This window comes from Tamandua tetradactyla, chromosome 16 (genome assembly GCF_023851605.1).
Source record: "Tamandua tetradactyla isolate mTamTet1 chromosome 16, mTamTet1.pri, whole genome shotgun sequence".
NCBI classification, from domain to species: Eukaryota; Metazoa; Chordata; class Mammalia; order Pilosa; family Myrmecophagidae; genus Tamandua; species Tamandua tetradactyla.
Window position 1 is genome coordinate 68015145 of NC_135342.1, and position 20009 is coordinate 68035153.

Here is a 20009-nt window from a genome sequence, read left to right on the forward strand (position 1 = left end):
GTTGACAAGCTTTTGTCAGGCCCTAACTCTGGCCCAATCTGCATCCTGAAGCCTCTCACTTTCTTAAAGAACCAGAGAGCAGAAGAGGATACACAGGAAAACAGTCATGGTCTAGCCCAACAGTGATGTATTAAAATTATAATGTGAAGCCATCAAAAGTCATAATTTTGAGCTATATTAATTGTTGTAAAAACATGCTCACAAAGTTAACTCAGAAAAGCAGATTGTGAAATAGTATGTAAAACAATTACTTTTCAGTAAAAATATTTATAAATGTATTACCGACACATAGTAAGAACTGTTAGAGTGCATGCTGACTATGATTATCTTTGGGTAGCAGGATTACAGATTTTTGCAGTCTTCTTGATACATTTCTTAATTATTTCACAATGGCATGTTGCTCTTAAAGTCAGAGAAACAATAACACTGTTTCCAGTTTTTTTTAATTTATTTTTCTTTTTTTTTAATTTATTTATTAATTTAAAAATAAAGAAACAAAGTAAAACAACATATGTAATCAGTAATTCACAATATCTTCACTTAGTTGCATATTCATCATTTCTTAGAACATTTACATTAATTCAGAAAAAGAAATAAAAAGAAATAAAACGAACCCAGGAAAGAAAAAAATATATATTATACCTACCATACCCCTTACCCCTCGCTTTCATAGATCACTAGCATTTCAAACTAAATTTATTTTAGCGTTTGTTCCCCCTATTATTTATTTTTATTCCATATGTTTATTTATTTATTTATAATTATTTATTTTTCCATTATTTATTTTTATTTTTAATGTTTTAACTTGTGCTCTACAATTAAAGAAAGAAACGAAGACCAACAGGATCTGGAAGAGCATTATTTAAGCCCGACTGCTGCTTGTAGTTTATAGAGAGCTGAATTGCTCACTATGTCTTGAAGTAGTATATCTGCTTTGGTTTTACAAAATGTGTCAAAACGTTGATTGCACATTTAAATATAACAAAATAAGACTTGAGGTTCTCAAAAGAGAAGGAATTTTCTCACTGGAAATGGCTTATGTTAAAGGTTTGGATTACTGCTGCCCCAGAAATACTATTACTCTCAACCGATTTGAACAAGATAGTCTGGTAATTGGGCAGGTGTTTTACATGCCCACATTAAAGGTTGAGAAACATTGGTCAAGCCCAAAACAAGCCAGCAGAGCTGAGCTACTTAGTAGTCCTTGATGAGATAACAACCTTGCACTGTTTCCTTCATCAAGAGAGGCTTGCTACGCTAAAAATGTCAGCTGTTTAGTGATGTAGTTGATTTTACATTCTGGCACAAACTCCTTGTGTAATTAAAACTGGTAACAATCAGTTCCTGGACCAGTGGTGGCCAGTCTAAGACTACAATTTAAGTTCTACTGCAGTACAGTGGAGGCTCTTCTTGAGTGGTATTATCAAAATCATTACACTTCAAGGCAGAAGGCCACTACTGAACACAAATGGCCATCCTGCATTCTGATACTGCTGCTCCTGCTGCCGATTATTCTGTGCATGGGGCATCTTTCCCTTACATCTTATTTCCCTGGACCTCATGGATCCTTCCAAATCCTCACTTTAACATTGTGCTTGTTTTCATTATTTCTATAGAGGCCAGATAAATCTTTTATACTACCAATATGTACAGTAGGGAACTTCCATGCTCAATTAAATATTTTTATTCTATTTTATTTTATTTTATGCCAGTATCTCCAATTTAGCAGGCAGAAGGGCAGTTTAATGGCGTTTTCCTGGGGACCTAGTAGGTCTGCAGAACCCATTGCAGCACCAATAGAAACACCAACAAAAGAACAAGCAATATCCTCTATAATGGATGATCTCATAGCCGTGATAATTGTCTTTGCTCTTTCTGCTTTCAGATGAGTGACTGCTACCGAGGAGTAGTATTTGATGGCCTGGACACGCTCTTTGCTCGGAGCGGGACCTCAGCTCTCCTCTGCCTGCTGAAGGCCATAGGCAGCCGGGAGCACATCTACGTTCTCAACATTGCCCAGGACTATGTAGTCATGAAGGCCGAGGAGAAGGCCAGAAAGGAACGAGAAGGCAAGGCCCCACACCTTCCTCTGCTGTTCTTCCCAAGCCCTAGCAGGACTTGCCTTTGAACAGAGCTTCAGGCTTTTCAAAATGCTCCCTTGACATGCTAATCCATTGGGTTTAAATGTAACCTTTATACCCATGGTCTGCTTGGTCCCTCACCACTACCCTGTGAGATGACCGGGAATTCATATCTCTACTTTGCATGTGAAAAGGTGGCCTGTTGAGTGGTTATATAATGAAGTGATGAACCCAGAACTTCTGAAAGCAAATGCATTCCTCTGTTCCCCGATATCCCACAGCATTCCTGTCATCTTGCCAGTAGTTACAGACAACCTGAGGAGAGCATAGCACAGGTCCCATCCAGACTCAGGGACTGATTTTCTTGTTGGTTTTGTCTAAGTCAACTGCATTTCCTGTAAAACTGGATGCATTAATAAATGCTGCAAAAACAGCTTCTATGTTTCATGGGCACCTACTGTGCACCAGGCCCTGTACCAGTTGTTTAATCTTCTCAATAGCCCTGAGAAGTGGATCTCTTTGGTGAACCTTGTTCAGCCTGCCACAGGCGGAGCCTGAATGTGACCCTGTGTGAATGAGGGAAATCCCCCCAGGGTTTACGGATGCCAGCTGCCACACCAGCCTCCTCTCAGCATCGCAGACCTCCAGTAGGGGAGCCCCCTGCCAAAGTTGGGGGGTGGAGACTTTTTCTCATCTTCCTATTTATGTTCCCTTCACAGAACGCAAACACAGGGAAGCTCTTGAGAAAGAGAAGGAACGTCTCCAAACCATGGATGAGGAAGAATATGATGCCATGACAGAGGAGGAGAAAATCTCGTTTGACAGGGAGGTTCAGCAGGCCCTCCGGGAGAGGAAGAAGAGGTCTGAACTGAGGACCTTGCCAGTGCAGAAGCAGTTCCCCACCAAGAGGGATTTCTGTAGGGCACACTGCCCATCCTGAAGCGGGGGCTGGATGGTGCAGTCTCAGCTCTGGGGTCATCCGCCAGGAAGAAGCAGTAGCTGCAGGAAAACACATCTTGCTCCTCCAGGGCACTGGTTGCTACAGCTTTTTAGGGTTCCTCCCTTTTCTCTTCTCTCCATGGGGCATTTGGGAACTGGGGCAAGCTTGTGTAATGTGTTGGCCTCCTTGAGGAGGGCTCTCTTCCCATCCTGACAACCACACACTTGCTGTGGCTTCCAGCCCCTGTCCTCACTGCCTCTGTGCTCGAGTGTCCACAGCTGGTAATCCAGGGGTTGCTCTCTTGACATGGGTGGGGTGATTGTCTTCAGAGCTCAACCATCTCTCTTCCTTCCCAAACTTCCATCTCAGCTTTTAGTAATGCTGCCCATCGCGTGGGGTCTGACGGTCTCTCCCATTTGCTTCTCAGCCTGGGCTGTTCACCTGAGACTCTGGGTAGGCTCACAAGCCAGTGATCTCAGTTCCCTTCTTTCCCCTCACTTGGGGCCACACAGGAACAACTGGATAACCCCACACACACACACATACAACGCATAGAGCCCCAGGAGACTTGTGGCCCCTCAGGCTATCTCAAGTCGGCAGTGGGGCATGCATCCATTCCTTCAGATCTTCAAACCTTGGGGTTGTGGGTGTGGGATTCTGTTGCCTACTCCTGTCCTGAGGGTTTCATCCATTGGAAGGGACAGGACCAAGATACCTACCCAATTACCTAATGCCCTTCTCTCCTCATACTCCACCTCCAGATTCCTTTGACGCTCAAAGCTGGGCAATGACTTGGTTTTGTCCCCCTAAAGTAGTGATGCACCAGCTTCAGTGGGTAGAGGCCACAGCAACCAGAAACTACTAAAGATTACAGAAGATGAAAATAGATGGGTCATGAAGTTTCAGAAATGCTCTTCCCACCACACTCATTTGTACTTCAGCTGTGGGCTGAGCCCACAGCAGAGTGGGGAGAAAGAGGCAGAAGGAGAGGAATGTGGCTTTCAGAACCAGTGCCATGGCTCCAAGCCAGCCCCGGTAAAGATGGCTATTAAAACACCATTTCCTACCACCAGCTCATCAAATGTGACTGTGTAGGAAGCTGGACCTCATGTCTACTGATAACAGAACATCTTTGAAAATTGCCTTCCAAAAGTACTAACAACAAGCTTATTTTCAGCCACTTGTGTCTTCTGTGAAAGGAGATTTCAACAGAAATACAGATCATTTAAGAATTCTTCATAGTTGGGTTTCAGTTAATCAGGGTTTTACTGAAAAACCGTTGAAAGATAGATATAGGCCATGATGCATTTTTTTTCTTTGGTTTCTGCTTGCTTCCTTCCTTCCTTCCATTTATTTCTATTTCCCTTCCTTTCATCTGTTTCTTCTTTTTATACCTAAGCAACCCCTGCCAAGGGCAGTGAAGAGGCTCAGGTAGGAAAGCCTCTAAACTGTGTTCTCTGCCTGGTTTGATGAAGGGAGCTGGAGAGGCTAGCAAAGGAGATGCATGAAAAGAAGCTGCAGCAGGAGCTTGAACGACAACGGGAAGAAGATGAGATGAAACGGAAGCTCAGAAAACCGAAGCAGGGTCTGGTAAAGGAGGAGCTTCCAGTAAAGAAATCTCAAACGGCCAGCCGCCAAGTAAGCATCACCTCTCACTTCTCCTTACCAGAAAACAGATGCAGAGGGATCAGTCACTGTAGCCAGCCAGTCCACCCAGCTCTTTTTCCCCTCTAGAAAATTGATAATCATGATTGGTTGTGGTGGAACAGAAGATAGGAGAAAGTGACCTTTCTGACCCCTCATTTATTGTCGCCTCATTGCACCGCCAGTACTTTGCTTCTGCTTTATATAACCATGTCATTTCAGCATCCCAACAACCCTACAAGGCAGATGTGCTTTTCTCTGACTGAGATTCAGAGAGATGAAGTCACATTCCAGAATCTCACCCACGTATTTCTGACGTCAGAGTCTTTGCTCTTTCCACTGCACTCTGCTCCATTAAATCACAAAGACATCGAATCCCCTGTTTTTAATCAAGGCCATAATCCTTGACCGCAGTAATCTTTGCAGACAAATACAACAGTTTATCAGCTTGCCAAACTTAGCAGTCACATCTCTACCAGCTATAAACCAGGAACAGTTGAATAACAGGGCCCACATTGGTGATTGCAGCTGAGAGGCGTGGCTGGCTGATGTGGACAGCAGCTGTTCCAACACCATGAGTTCTGAGGGTGAAGCTAAATCCAGACAAGGTGCAAACTGGTCTACGTAGGTAAGCAAGAGGCAGTGATCACAGCTGGGCAGTGGAAGGGCTGAGCAACCAGGGTCTGGGGCTCCCAATCATGTAGAGTTAAGGAAGGAACTCTGAGCATACAGGGCTGGGTACAGGTTTGGGATTCAAAACAAGTACAAGAAGCAAGCCTGAAGTTCAAACTGAAAACCTGAGAACAGGCTGGCACGGCCCTAACCAGAATAACTCAGCAGTCATGGGTGGTGCCCCCTGCCAGCCCTGCCTGGTGTGGAAAAGTCAGGGTCAGTGGTGTGTAATGCTCACCAGAACAGGACACCATTCAGTGGGGGCTACTGATGGAAACAAGACTGGGCAATCCACAGGGTTCCAGGATCACTAAAGCTTTAATTTCGCTGACTTTATAGGAATATATGACATCTCAAGCTGAGAATAAATGGGGGTACCTAGGAGACAGTAACAAGGACCGATATCTCTGCCTCTCCTGAGTGATGTTTACAAAGTGTTGGGGGTTAGGGAGGCAGTATGGGAAACTGTATATTGTTTCAGCCATTCATTTTGTAATTAACAAAGTCAACTTATTATTTAGAACAAGTTCACAATAATCTATGCAGAAGTTGTAAAAGTTGCTTTAAAAAAAGCAACATACATTTCATCATTTTATTTAAAAAAGAAAAAGAGAGAGAAAGAGAGAATGTTTTGAGCACAGTTAACTTCAAATTATGCCCACTGACTTCACTGAGTCTCCAGCAGGAATCCGTTGAAACCTTTAAGTGGACACTTGTGAATTTCTCCTATTTTGCTCTCAGCTCAATTCTCAAATACGCAAGGGCTCCTTTCCCTGGGACTCTTCCCAGACCGGAGTCCTACTTGCATATGCTCACACCACCTGCCTGACGTCTCCTCCAGGTTATTCCACTTAAACCTCCACAGATCCCACACTGGGCTCATCATCTATGCTGCCTTCTCCCCCAAACCTCCTCCTCCTTCCCGCTCCCAGGTCCCAGGCCCAAATCCTCGCAGTCATCCTTGACTCTCCCTTCTTCTGCCTGCCCCTACCCTGTAGCCTGCTTGTCTGTGAGCACTGAGTACGTCCGCCTCCTAACAATTCTCAGACCTGTTCCTCCCCAGCTGCCACTGCCTCAGGTGAGGCTCCCCCACTTTCTTACTTCCACGCCTGCAGTGTCGCTTCCTATTAGTTTGTGCTTCTATGTGGCTAAGCGGTCACTCCATTGTCATGCCCTTGCTCTTCTCCTAGGTCTAGAAAGGGATATAGGGCTGGGAGTAGTGTACAGAAACATGAAGTGTGTGCTTCAGCTTCTCTTCTTCTCATTGCCAAATAAATCTAATATTCATGGAAGGAGATCAGAGTGGAGAGATCAAAAGTGTATTGCTTGGAGCTGAATCCTTACATACATTCATGATTATTTCCTTGGGATGCATGTCAAACTGTGGAATTCCTAAGCCAAAGGGTATGCAAATTTTCAAGCCTTTTGATACACATCACTCTCTTGAAATGATTATTTTATCGATGATTTTCCAAATGTATTGGCGTAAAAATAAGTCATGATATATCTTCTTTTTAATCTCCTCTATAGTTATGTCCCCTTTGTCACTCCATTTATTGTTTTTTTGTACCTTATGTCTATTTTTCTTAATCAGTCTTGCTAGATGTTTCCTATTTTTATTATCTTTTAACAGCTTTGCTTTTGTGGATCATCTCCACTGCATATTTATTTCCTGTTTAATTCATTACTGAGCCTATCTTTTTAAAATTTCCTTCTTTCTACTTTCCTTGCTGTTCTTTTTCCAGTTTCTTAAGTTAGATATTTGTCTTATTAATTTTCAATCATTCTTCTTTACTTATTTATAGTAAAGCTATTAAAGTATTTAAAGGTATAAACTCCCAAATATTTTACATGTATTCCTCAAGAGTTAATATATAATACTTTCATTTTTGTTCAATTCTAAATATTTTCTGATTTCCTTTATGGCTTCTTCTTTAATTACATAAATTATTTTAAAACATATCCTCTAGTTTGCAAATGATTGGTTTCATTTTGGCTCCCATTTTTTATTTCTAACTCAGGATAGAGTTCTCAGAAAACATATTCTATGTCATATGATCCTAGGCAATTATTGAGCCTTGCTATATAAAATCATATATGATTTTTTTTTGGAATATATTCCATATAGTATGTTCATATAGTATACATATGGTTTCATTATTGGGAAGTAGTGTGCTTTCTGCAGCCATTCACTCAAGCTCATTACAGCATCTTGTTAAAATCTTCTATATTCTTGGTCATTTATTGTCAACCTCCAGCTGGTCTGTGCTGGGCTTCTGCAGTCCTGTAAGTACAAGTGCTCCCCTTCACCTGGTCCTTCCCTTCACACAAAAGTCCCTTCTGCATGGACTAGGATATCCAGGTAGAACTTGAGGTGTTTGGGCATAGCTCTTCAGGCCAAGAACAGTGCCATCAGAGCCAAACCAGCCCCCCACACCCACACACCAGAAGCTGAAGTAGCGTGATGACCCCTCCACAAGACAGTCTCATCAGAGCTAACTGTCCAGGCTGTGTGGAGGCCGAGTGAATTAAGGGAAAGCCAACCATGCCCCACCCCGACTTATTTAGAAACTTGAAATGTTTCCCTCATGCCTCTAAGCCTAAACTAGGAAGCAACTCAGGGACCAGAGGAGCTGTCATTGGGGAAAAGTTTAGAGTTAATGTTCCACTGGGTTGTACTGGAGATATGTAATCATTAAATTGAAGTGGACTTTAGGGCATCAAAGAATGATCCAAAAAGCTGTGGAACCTACCTGAAGATTTCATCTAGGGAAGGGGGAAATCAGAGCCCACAAAGTGAGTTTAAAGGGACAGTAAGAAAACAAGTAGTTATTTTTCTATGCATCCTCATTAAATAAATGCATAGATATAGAAAAGCCTGGGGTAAAGCTACATTCTAAACTCCAGTCGCCAATAAAACCCATTATGTACATAAACTTTTTACATATATTCACCCATGTATTCTTCAACAGTCCTCTGGGTAGTCATTAATATTACTCTCCCTATTACACACATGCATAGAGGGAGGGAGTACTCACTCACGGTCCACAACTAACAAGCAGAATCCTGCGAAGGGGCCACTACACTCCAAGGCCTCTACCAAGACACCTGGAAGCAGGTCAGGAGTGACCAGGATGGGTGGTCTTTTCCTGTTGCACCTTTAGACACAGCTCTCAACTTCCAGGGCACAGTCACCAATGCAGCTTTCTCAATATGCCCAACACCAGGCTGTAACAAGGAAGGGCCTTGAAATGAATAATTTGATAAAAGCTCCCAAGATGATTCTTAGGCACAACTCTAGTATGCCTAAGTGGTGCCTGGAATCTACAAAACAGAATGTCCCCTTGCCCGTTTTTAATGCAACTTGCTGACTCTTAAAGAATTGTATTAAGCATGTTTATATGTTTTGCCTTCTAGGGTCTTACTTTCAACAAACCAGAAGTCAAGATAGAACCAATAGAAAGGAAAGTTTCTGTTAGGGAGCAAGTCATGTTTGAGAAGGAAGAACTAAGTAAGAAAAGAAAGAACCACCTGATGGATACCAACTTTGTTGGACTGCCTCTTGCCCAGGAACAAGAAGACAGTGAAGGGGACTTCTCGAAAGACACAGACAAACAGTTGGCACAGAAGTTTAAGACCTATGAGTTGAGTCTGAAGGATATCCAGACCATCCTCATGTACTGGGACCGGAAGCAAGGAGTTCAGCTACATCATGCAGGGGCAGAGGAGGCATCCCACGAGCCCGATGACCAGCGCCAGGCTCCTTCTGGTGGGCGCAGAGGCCGCAAGGACAGGGAGAGGGAGCGCTTGGAGAAGGAGCGAGCAGAGAAGGAGCGCCTGGAGCGGGAGAGAGCCGAGCGGGAGCGTCTGGAGAAGCTGCGGGCGATGGAGGAGCGGAGTGATGGAGAGGGTGAAGTGGATGAGGATCATGAAGGGAAGAGGGATTTGGGTGTGCCATTCATCAACATCCAGGCTTCCGACTTGGAGGACTCGGGTTGGAGGCAGTCCCTGGAAAATGACAAGCTTCCAAAAGTGGACCAGGTACAGTCTTCTCCCTGGTGGAGATGTAACAAATCAAAGAACAGGTACTGTGTTGATCACCATAAAAATGTTTCTTTTTCTGTGAGATCTATACTCCCTTTAATTCCTTCAATCTTCCATGCTCCCTTGGATATAAGACAGATCCCTTGTTTAAAGGGATCTTTTTACTAGATGGAAACACATAGCAAGTTCTGCAGGTCTAAATTATTCCATCTAACCTCAAAAGAACCCACCTGTAGTATGTTTTTTTAATATTGACATACTGGTGCTAAGAGATGGCAAGGCAGGGTGCTTTGGGGTGAAGAAAGAGACTCATCTACTCCAACACCTTTTTCCATGAGATTCCCTCAGTGACAGAAAGTATACTATTAGATAACTATTCCTATAAACAAAAGTGTTGCATATCCAAAAGCCACCTTTGGCAGTGATTTCGAGGGGATCATTGTTATATCCTTTTGTTCAGGGACAAACGTTTTCTGTAAAGGGCCAGGAAGTAAATATTTTAGACTGCAAGTCAAACTTAACTCTGCCTTTGTTCGGTGAAAGCAACCACCCCCAATATATAAAGAAATGGGTGTGACTGTGTTCCAAGAAAATGTATTTACAAAAACAAGTATCAAAAAACAAAAAACAGGTATTAGGCCAGATTTGGATAGTGGGCCACAGTTTTCAGACCTCTGCTTTAGTTTATCAGAAACTAGGAACAATCTTAGAAAGTAGAGAATAGAACCCATGAGGTAGGATACATGGCAGGTGAGCATTGATGGAAGGACAAGCAAAATTGCTCAAGAGGGCAAAACTTGAGGTGTTCTTACAGCAACCTGCTGTAGTGGCTCCGGGTAGGACCAAGAGAGGAGAGACAATTGGAAGACACCCAGTACCAGAGCCGCTCAGTTCACAGTTTGTCTCAAGCCAACCTGGTATAAAGAATCAGTGTTAATCTTTTTTCCTTTTTCAGAAATACATATATATTAAGAAAGTGCTATAGCCAAGGACATCTTCTTGCCTTGTTTTATGCTCTCCACATTCGCAGTCATAGATTAGACTGTTGCTTAAAGAACGCCCTAGGGCAGGCCACGGTGGCTCAGCAGGCAAGAATGCTTGCCTGCCATGCTAGAGGACCCGGGTTCAATTCCTGGTGCCTGCCCATGTAAAAAAAATAAAAATAAAAATAACTCCCTAACTCTGGTCATTTAATAATTGATAGAAATTTTTCATCTCCTTGCTCACATACCATCTAAATCCTGGAAGTTAACTGCAACTTCATGTTAGACTGACTCACACGGCAGGTCTCACTTTAGAAACACAGGATGACATGAAAAGATTGACTTGCTAGGCCTGATAAACCATTTGACCACAGATAGGCCCTCAGGTGGGCTATACCATTTACTGTTTGATGATGATAATTAAATCTAGGGACTTACTGCTTATTCTGAGGGTTTTTGCAAGCTGGGGAGGAAGTTGCTATGAGAATTCCAGGATGTTTGCTCTGGAGACTGCCCATTCATTATATGTCAGGGCAGAATGGGAGAATGCTGTAGGAGTAAATCTTCTCTCTCATTTCTTATCTTACTTCTCACTTCCTTCTCATCCTCTACCCCATTCCCAGAATTATGCTTTCTCCTTTGCTTTTTCTGATCTTTTCCAATCTTAACTTTCTTTTACTTTAGAGAGAAAAACATTTTAAGTAAAAAACAAAAATTAACAAGGAGTCTGAAAATAGATGGGGAAACTTTATACTATAGACATTTGAATGTCTTGAATGCCGATCTCTTTAAATTAGAAATGTATTGAGGGTGTGCTGTGTGCTAGACCGTGTGCTATATCAACCTGTTCCTGTCTTATGGGACTTACAGCCCAGTTCCAGAGACAATTAAACAGTCACAAGAAAGCATGGAAATGTTATGTAGAAGTGTGTGGAGCCCCTATGAAACTTATTCCTGCAAAGGATAAGCTAAGCCTACTGATAATTATACCTAAGAGTCACCCTGAGAGAACCTCTTTTGTTGCTCAGATGCGGCCTCTCTCTCTAAGCCACTCAGCAGGTGAACTTACTGCCCTCCTCACTATGTGGGACATGACTCACAGGGGTGTATATCTCCCTGGCAATGTGGGACAGGACTCCCAGGATGGGCTGGGACCCAGCATCAAGGGATTGAGAAAACCTTCTTGACCAAAAGGGGGAAAAGAGAAATGAGACAAAATAAAGTTTCAGTGGCTGAGAGATTTCGAACAGTCAAGAAGTTATCCTGGAGGTTATTCTTATGCATTTTATAGATATCCCTTTCTAGTTTGTGGTGTATTGGATGGGCTGGAGGAAAGAACCTGAAACTGTTGAACTGTATTCTAGCAGCCTTGATTCTTGAAGATGAATGTATAACTATATAGCTTTTACAATGTGACTGTGTGATTATGAAAACCTTGTGGCTGATGCTCCCTTTATCCAGTTTATAGACAGATGAGGAAAAAAATAAGGGTAAAAAAATAAATAAATAGTAGGTGGGTAAAAAAAAAATTGGGGTCAGTTGCAATACTAGTGGTCAATGAGAGGGAGGGGTAAAGGGTATGGGATGTAGGGGATTTTTCCTTTTTTCTTTTTATTTATTTTTCTGGAGTGATGCACATGTTCTAAAAATGATCACGTGATGAATATGCAACTATGTGATGATATTGTGGGCCATTGATTGTTTACCATGGATAGACTGTATAGTGTATGAAGATAGCTCAATTAAAATTAAAAAAAAAAAAAGTATGGGGAGCACGCGGCCCACAGCGAGAGCTTCCAGGCTGGTCTGGGGTCTGGAAAGACCTGCAGAGCTGTGTCAAGGCTCTTCATCCTGCCTCGCTGAGACAGGGACATGCTCATTGTAGCAGTGCCTCCCAAGGAGAGCAGGGGAGTAATTTGAGCTGAACCACCATGTGCTCAGTCAAAGAGGTTGTGACCGTGGACCTACCTTTTACACCAGGATTTAACTCTGGGCTTTTCCTTTAGATCCTAGACATCTTAGGTCTGGGCTCCTCCGGACCACCCATCCCGCCTCCCACCTTATTCTCAATCATCTCCTTCCCTGTGAAGCGGTTGCCTTTGACCACAACGGACATCCTGAAACATTTTGTGTTTGTGATTCCACAATCGGAGGAGCTCTCCACGATGGAAGAGAAAAAAGAAATGGACACGGAAACAGAGCTTCCAACCTCGGCTGCCACCGTGAAGGTAAAGTAGCTTGTTCTCCTAGCCTGGGCAAGGCTAGAACTGCAGGGAGAGAGGGTCGCCCTCTGCAGGGCCAGCTCTGGTACGAGTGCAGGCAGCGTGTTCACTGAGGTCGTCCCTGGACCTTCCCTGTCGTGGGCCTCCTGCCTGTGGACTGTGCATGAGCCTCCCGGTCTGTGTCCTTCACAGGGGTCTTGTTGTCCTACTTCCCAAGAGGAGACAAAAATGAATGATTCTCCATGAGACGGCTTAGGCAACTTGTCAAATTACTCTGAAGCTCATCTGCAAGAAAAAAAAGCAAAACTACCTCTTTTTCCTTTCTTCTAAGCTAGCTCTTGTTAAAAGATGTTAAAATGTATTATGTTGTCAAGGCAATTCAAACTGCATGGCATTGGTATAAGAATCAACCAACACAAATTAAGGTAACATCCCCAGAGAAAAAGGATAGATTATTAAAGAAATTAGGGTGGGAAGATGGGATATTTTAGGTAAAGTCACTTTTTATCTCCTTGCCTGATACAATGAAATAAATTTGAGCTGGGTTAAAAATATAAATAATCTTAGAAAAATATGGATAAAATTAATAGAATAAATCACTAACTAAAATAGATTTGACTACAGTAATATACAGAAGGAATATACTTTTAAAATTATGGAGGGACTTTTTATTTCCATAGGAGGATGGTTGCCCCAAATTTGGATCTCTCTACACAACCTCCTACAAACATGCACATCAACAAAGAGAGCAAATAAAAATTACCTGTAGGCCCTGCGTACAGCACAAATAGATGACTAGAGAATACCACAAACCCCAATTTACAAGTAGGAAATCAACATCTGAGGTTAGCCACATTGGTGGCATGTCACACCAGACTAGAGTCCGTGGTCTGGTGAAATTCCAAATAAGAAAGATAAGGAAGAAGAAACCACCCTCAGAAGTGACTGTGATACCAACCCCTTATTCTGAAAATTGGCCAGTAAAAGGAAAGAATTAAGCATTCTTTAACCTATCATTTAAGGAAGAATTCTGTTTTACCCCATTTGTCAAGGGAAAGTTCTTCCTTCAAAAAGAATGGCAGCTAAAATTAGAGAAAGAATGACAGAATTAGAAAATCACCACTTTGTTAAGAATTGTCAATGGATGCAAAAGCCATTAGATGAAAGGTTGTTGGGGAACATGACATTCTCACAGAACCAGGGTATCCTCCCACAAATGGTTTGCTAGTTGCAAAGGAAAATGTATACTTTACAATGGAGAGATCTCCCAGGTACTACCCTAACCACCTGAGTATGCTTTGCATATCTAATAGTATGTCAACCTGACCTTATTTGTCCCTACTTGTGATGGAGCACAAAATACACATCACCTATGAATCTAATCAAGCTTTTAAGCCTAATTTTCAGTTTACAGGGAATAAAGGAAAAAAAAGTAAAATGATACTATGAGAATAGTCAGTAGGATGTTTAGAAGAAATCAGCTGATTCCTCCAAAACATCAATATTTTTTGGAGGGAAAAAAGTTCTAGTTTAAAAGATATTAAAGAAACAAAACACAATATAGGAACCTTGATTAAATATTTATTTGAAAAAATGGCTGTAAAAGACATAGCTGAGACAAATGGGAAACTTTTAATATGGACTGGACACTAGAATGATATAATGGAGTTATTTGTTAATTTTCTTAGGTAATTATGATAATTATGTTATATTATGATAATAATGTTGTGGTAGTATAGGAGAATGTCTTTCTTTGCAGGCTTAAGTATTTAGGGATAAAGTGTCATCATACCTGCAACTTACTTTCAAAATGCTTGAAAAGAAAAAAATTACAGACAAAACAAATGGCTAAACATTAACAACTGGTAAAAACTAGTTGTTATTTTATTATGCTTTTAACTTCAAAAGTTTTCTAAGATAAAAAGTTGGAAAATGATAAATAAATTAAAAGGCAAAAAATAATAAGAGAAAAATATTGATCAGAAAGCATTAAAATACCATTAAAAAATGAGAACGTCTTAATAAATATGGCAGATTAAGCACATGTTTAGTCTGCCATATTTATTTACTCCTTTCCAAAACAGTAAGGGGTCAAAAAAAATAAAAAGGTATAAATCCTAAAGTCAGAGAGAAGCGAAGAGGAGGTGGTGGTGGGCATACTTTATCAACAAAATGTTGGAAAGTAAACAGCAAGTCAGCATAGGTACCTGGCCTAGCAATACTTACAAAGCTTGAAGCCCAACTGGCCATGGTGAGCAATGCTGGGAGCGAAGACTGTAGTTCCGCACATGCCCTGCCAGCTTCAAGCTTTCTCAGTGACCTCCTTCTCAGGGAAGGCGGGCACCAAGGAAAGCCCTCAGCTTGTTCTCAAAACACAAGTCTGAGCCCTGCTGTGCTGTGGGCACCTGGACCTGCTGCCCCATCCCCCCACACTGGAGACACGTTGTCAGGATCATGTCTTCCATGCATGTGTCTGTAAGAACTCAAGCTTGTTTTTTAATTAAGGCCCAAGAGGAGCAGACCACCTCCTCCAAGGGGAACAAACAGAAACAGAAAGAAAAATCGGATCAGGTCCGTGAGTCTCAGAAGGAAAAGCGCCGCATGGCCTTCAACAGGAAGGGCCTTTCTGGGGTGTCTCCTGGAACCATTACCCCGCTGTCAGACATGGACCAGAACAGCTTCACTGGGCAGCTCTCCCAGGAAAAGTTCGTCAGGTGGGTCTCCAAGTCACCCGGGGAGGTGAATGCTGAAACCCCAGAACTGACGTGGGTGGGGGCTGTTACAGCACAGCATAGGACCAGGGCTGTCCTGGCTGTGGGACCCTACAGACAGCCCAGTCCTGACTCCAGCTGGACACTCTAGGTCTTCTCTCACCCAGAAGTAAGCATTCTCACTTTAAAAGCCTATGTTTTTGCAGGCTGAATCATTTCCGTTGGATTGTGCCAGCCAATGGTGAGGTAACACTGCGTGTGCACTTCTCATCTAATGATATTGGGAACTTTGACCAAACTTTCACTTTCGAGATCCTTGGGACTCGCCGCCAGTACCAGCTTTATTGCCGAGGTGTCTGCACGTACCCATACATTTGCCAAGACCCAAAGTAAGTATATTTTCTTTTGAAAGGAAAGGTTAACTAATACATTTGGGTTTTCCTCCATGACACTTTGAACAAAATGGCCCTTTTTTATTGGGCCTCAGTGCCTTGGGCATTGACTAAGAGCCACAAGAATGACATGGCATTCCCAGACAGAGGTAAAGAAAATGTTAATAGATGCGAAGAGGAGCTGAGAGTCTGCCTCTGGCAAGTTAGTTTGCTTATTTTACCATTAAGCAAAGCAAGGCAGGTTTCATGTTGACAGGACTTCTCCATGAGTGCGTGTTTTTCTGGGCTGCTGAGGCCCTCCGTGCAGTTCCTGTACTGCCTAAGGCACCTGGCCAATTGAGCTTCCCCTGGAACAGGGCAGACGCCCCCTGGAGATAAAGGACCTTTTATAGCTTGTCCACCCAAGAAGCTTTTTTGCAGTTCTCACAAGGGAGCCAGATTTGACCATGGAACTCAGAAGCTAATTAACATCCACCAAGACTAGTTTTCTGATTTCCCATAGAGATTCACCAGAATTTTTCTAGCTCAGAGCACTAAAACAGGGAATCCAACTCAGCTCTATCATCAGCCCCTTGTAATGGAAGACAGCCCTGGGAAACTCTTTTCAGAAGTTCAATCCATGCTGTCTTTACTCAGTGAGGGGAGCAAAGTCTCAACAAAGTCCTCTAAGTAAGAGTTACTCTGTCTCTAGATACTTGGACCTTTTGCTGAACAGGGAGCATTGGGTTCATGTAAACATCAAGGGATGACCGCCTCTCCTCCTCCCTATGTTTAGAGTGGTGTTTTCTCAGCGGAAGATGGATGTGAAGATAAATGAGGTCATCTTTAAGAATTATGTTATGAGCATGGAGAGGTTTTACTTTGGACCACTGCTTTGTGGAAAATCAAGAGATAAGTAAGTGTTCCATTTTACCAAAGTAGATAAACTCCTGGGTTGGGCTCATGAACGGTACAGGTGGAGTTCGTATGTGGACTTAACATGCTGCCTCAGTTACCCTGAAGCACAACTCAGGAGAGCCGGGTTCAGGTCCCTTCTCAGGGAGACAGTGGTCTGTATAACCCTCCATGCCAGCTCCAAAAGTCTATGATAACAATGATAACAAAAATTAGAGCAAACAGTTAGTGCTTATTATGAGTCACTCCAGGGCTCACTGCAGCCACTAAGCTGGGCTGCCTTGTATTAGCAGATGTGAATGTATGAATGTATGTGTGTGTGTTCAGGGTGAAAGGTGTATGCCTGGCATGTCATGTGCATCTGATGCCTGCCCTTCCATTCTTTCTTTCCTGCATTCACCATGGAGTTTGGAAGTATGGACTTAGGAGTCTCACAAATCATGCAGCCATGGGGCCTTGAGCAGGTTAATTTTGTTTGTTCATTCATTCATTCATTTATTCACTCACTCATCCACTCATTAACCAATTATTGGAGAAGAGAAAGAAGCTTCGCTATGGCTGGAATGTAGTGAGAAACAAGAAGAGCAGCCCACAATGGTGGTGGAGAGGGAGGCCAAGACTAGGCATGTGAAGCAGAGGCTGCCAACTCAACCTATAGATCCAGGTAGAGAAGGTCAGTTTCAGCCAATCTCCCACCAGGAGGGAGGGCGTATCAGTACAGGGTGGCCATACTGGATGTTTGCAAGAAAAATAGACTTGTGTTCTGGGCAGTGCTGAAGTTAGCCAGAACGTGGAGCTGGTTCAGGACTGTTGTGATCACAGACCCAGGGTAACCAGGTTTTTGTTTTCTATCTTTGAAACTTTGCTGAGCCTCAATATTCTAAATTGCAAAATGAGAAAGTAATAGCATTCATCTCACAGATTTGTGAGGACTAAGCTGGATAATGTGCATGAAGGCTTTAGAACAATGTTAGACAGTAGTGATTTTCTGTTAGGGGTGAAGGCCACCATGTCTTTGACAATTGCACAGAAAGTTCTCCATCTCTCTGGCTTTGATTTAGCTTCTGTCTTCTCTCTCCTTCCTTCCTCCATCACAACTTTTTGGACTGTTTCCAGGCACCAGTGGGTGCTATGGTGGCCTTGCTGTGATCCTGTTAATGTGTGTCTTTGTGGGTATTCCTTATGCCATCTCTTGTGTTACTATTCTGTTCAGCTGCCATTAACTAAGCCTTTAACATCTGCAAGTGTCTAAAGATCCTAGGTATGCTATCTCATTTAAATAACAATACTAGGAAGTATTATTGTCCTCACTTTAGAAATGAAGAAACCGAGGCTTGGGGGGTTAAGTTACAATGTAGTGTTCTCAGGTGCAAGTCTGCACAACTGCAAAGCTTGTGTTTTTAGCCCCTATGCTACCACCTGAGTATAACCACACTGTCCTTTTGAGTTGCCTTGCACTTTGCAATCTCCTTTTCTCACCTGAATTCGCGTTCAATCCTCACAACCACATCCCCATTTTTGCTAATTTCCAGGTACAAGTCATCCATTTTCCCAGGCAACATGGAGACGCTGACCATTCTGAACAATTCCCCAATGCTTGTGGAAGTGTTCTTTTGTTTTCAGAATGATGTCAAAGCAAACACCTACTTCCTGGAGCCCACCACCATGATTCTGAAACCCAATGAAAAGCAGGTATAGTTACATATAAATAAGCCCACTAGGGCAAGATTTTGGGGGGGAAATTTGGGGCCTGAGTATCCCTGATATAAATGTACTTTCTTTTGACTCTTCCATTAGATGCTAAATGTATGGGCCTACCCTACTGCTGTTGGTACCTTTGAAGATAACATTGTCTGCTGCATTAAAGAGAACCCAGAGCCAGCCATCTTTAAATTAAGCTGCCAGGGCGTCCGTCCTGAGCTGGAATTGGACCACAGGCAATTGCATTTTGACCGACTGTTGCTGCACAGGTCAGAAGTCTGGATGATTAAAAAAAAAAAAAAAAAAAAAAAAAAGGCCAGGATTGGAATAGAATTTAGAGATAACAATTCATCCTGGTTTTCTCAGAAATTTCTTGATTTTAGCACTGAAAGTCCTCCATCCTGAGAAATTTCTCAGTCCCAAGCAAACCAGGAAAGTTAGTAATTCTATCTAGTACACATGTTGTTAACCTGGATTCAGTATCCACAATATCCGTTGTGGATCTTTATGCGCAGTGAGGATCATCCACCTTCATTGGGGTCAGGAAGCTCCCAAAGATAACTACAAAAACGTGTGCACATATATGCATTTTTTTAGAAGGACTATCTTCTCCAGATTCTCAAAGGATTCTACTACCTTGAAAAATTAAGATACTATGCTCTAGAAATTAGGGTACAAACAGAGAATGTTAGACCAAAACTAGAACTCACATATTCATTAACTGGAATTGCATCATTGAATGTTTATTGAATGTTAATTAAATGTGCATTTCTGGGGTTCTAGGAGAGAATATTGTAATAGCATATGTGGTCGTTTGGAGCAGTGGACCCTAGAAAAACATTTTCTTAAATTTAATCCACCCCTGTGGATGTAAACCTTTGTAAGTGGGACCTTTTGATGTAGTTACTTCAGTTAAGGTGTGGCCTAATTCAATCAGGATCAGTATAAATATAATCAATATTAATCAATATTAATCAGTAACTGGGGTCCTTTATAAGCAGAATGAAATTCAGTCAAAGAGAGAGAAAGTCACAGGAAGCAAGAAGCTGAAAGTCAATGGAACCTTGAAGAGAAGAAAGAGGTCTGGAGAAAATACAACATACATTGCCATGTGACAGAGGAGCCAGGACCAAGAATCACCAGCAGCCAGCCACAGACCGCCAGTCTTTGGAAAGAAAGCACTGCCTTAATGATGCCTTGATTTGGACTTTTGCCTAGCCTCAAAACCTCAAGCAAATAAATTCCCATTGTTAAGTCAACCCATTCTTGGAACAACCAATGAAACTAAAACAGCATGTATCTTGCATTTTTTTGGTCATCAACACCAGACCCTATTCCCTGATAAATATGTTTAGTGAACCAAGTAACATTTGACTTACTTAGTTCACTAATCAATGAAGTGCTTTTTCTGACATGCCATGGAGAGGTACATATTACAGGCAACTGTGACTGTCAGCAGGTGGTCTGATTATAACCCAAGATGAGCCATTAAATCTGTAACTTTGAGACCATCAATTAGCCTCTCTAAGCCTCAGAAAAGCATTTTAAAATTGAACAGAGCATCAATAAACTGTGAAACATCAAAAAGTCTAACATATTTGAATTGGAGTCCCAGAAAGAAAAGAGAATGAGAGAATTGGGCAGAAAAAAATATTTAAAGAATAGATCAAACTTTCCCAAGTTTGGTGGAAAAATAAACACAATTACAAGAAGTTCAGCAAGCTC

The 20009-nt window shown here is 42.2% G+C and overlaps 1 protein-coding gene across 10 annotated transcripts in view; it reads left to right on the forward strand.

Moving 5' to 3' along the window:
* The window catches only part of HYDIN (HYDIN axonemal central pair apparatus protein), a 511177-nt gene that overhangs the window by 376105 nt on the left and 115063 nt on the right, over nt 1-20009 (forward strand). For all 10 annotated transcript variants that reach the window (XM_077132967.1, XM_077132969.1, XM_077132970.1 and 7 more), the window contains 10 exons: nt 1886-2069; nt 2801-2942; nt 4497-4659; nt 8755-9378; nt 12371-12592; nt 15092-15300; nt 15504-15686; nt 16465-16584; nt 18116-18275; nt 18381-18553. In XM_077132967.1, the coding sequence (XP_076989082.1) occupies nt 1886-2069; nt 2801-2942; nt 4497-4659; nt 8755-9378; nt 12371-12592; nt 15092-15300; nt 15504-15686; nt 16465-16584; nt 18116-18275; nt 18381-18553 (2180 nt within the window). The remainder of the gene's footprint in view (nt 1-1885; nt 2070-2800; nt 2943-4496; nt 4660-8754; nt 9379-12370; nt 12593-15091; nt 15301-15503; nt 15687-16464; nt 16585-18115; nt 18276-18380; nt 18554-20009) is intronic.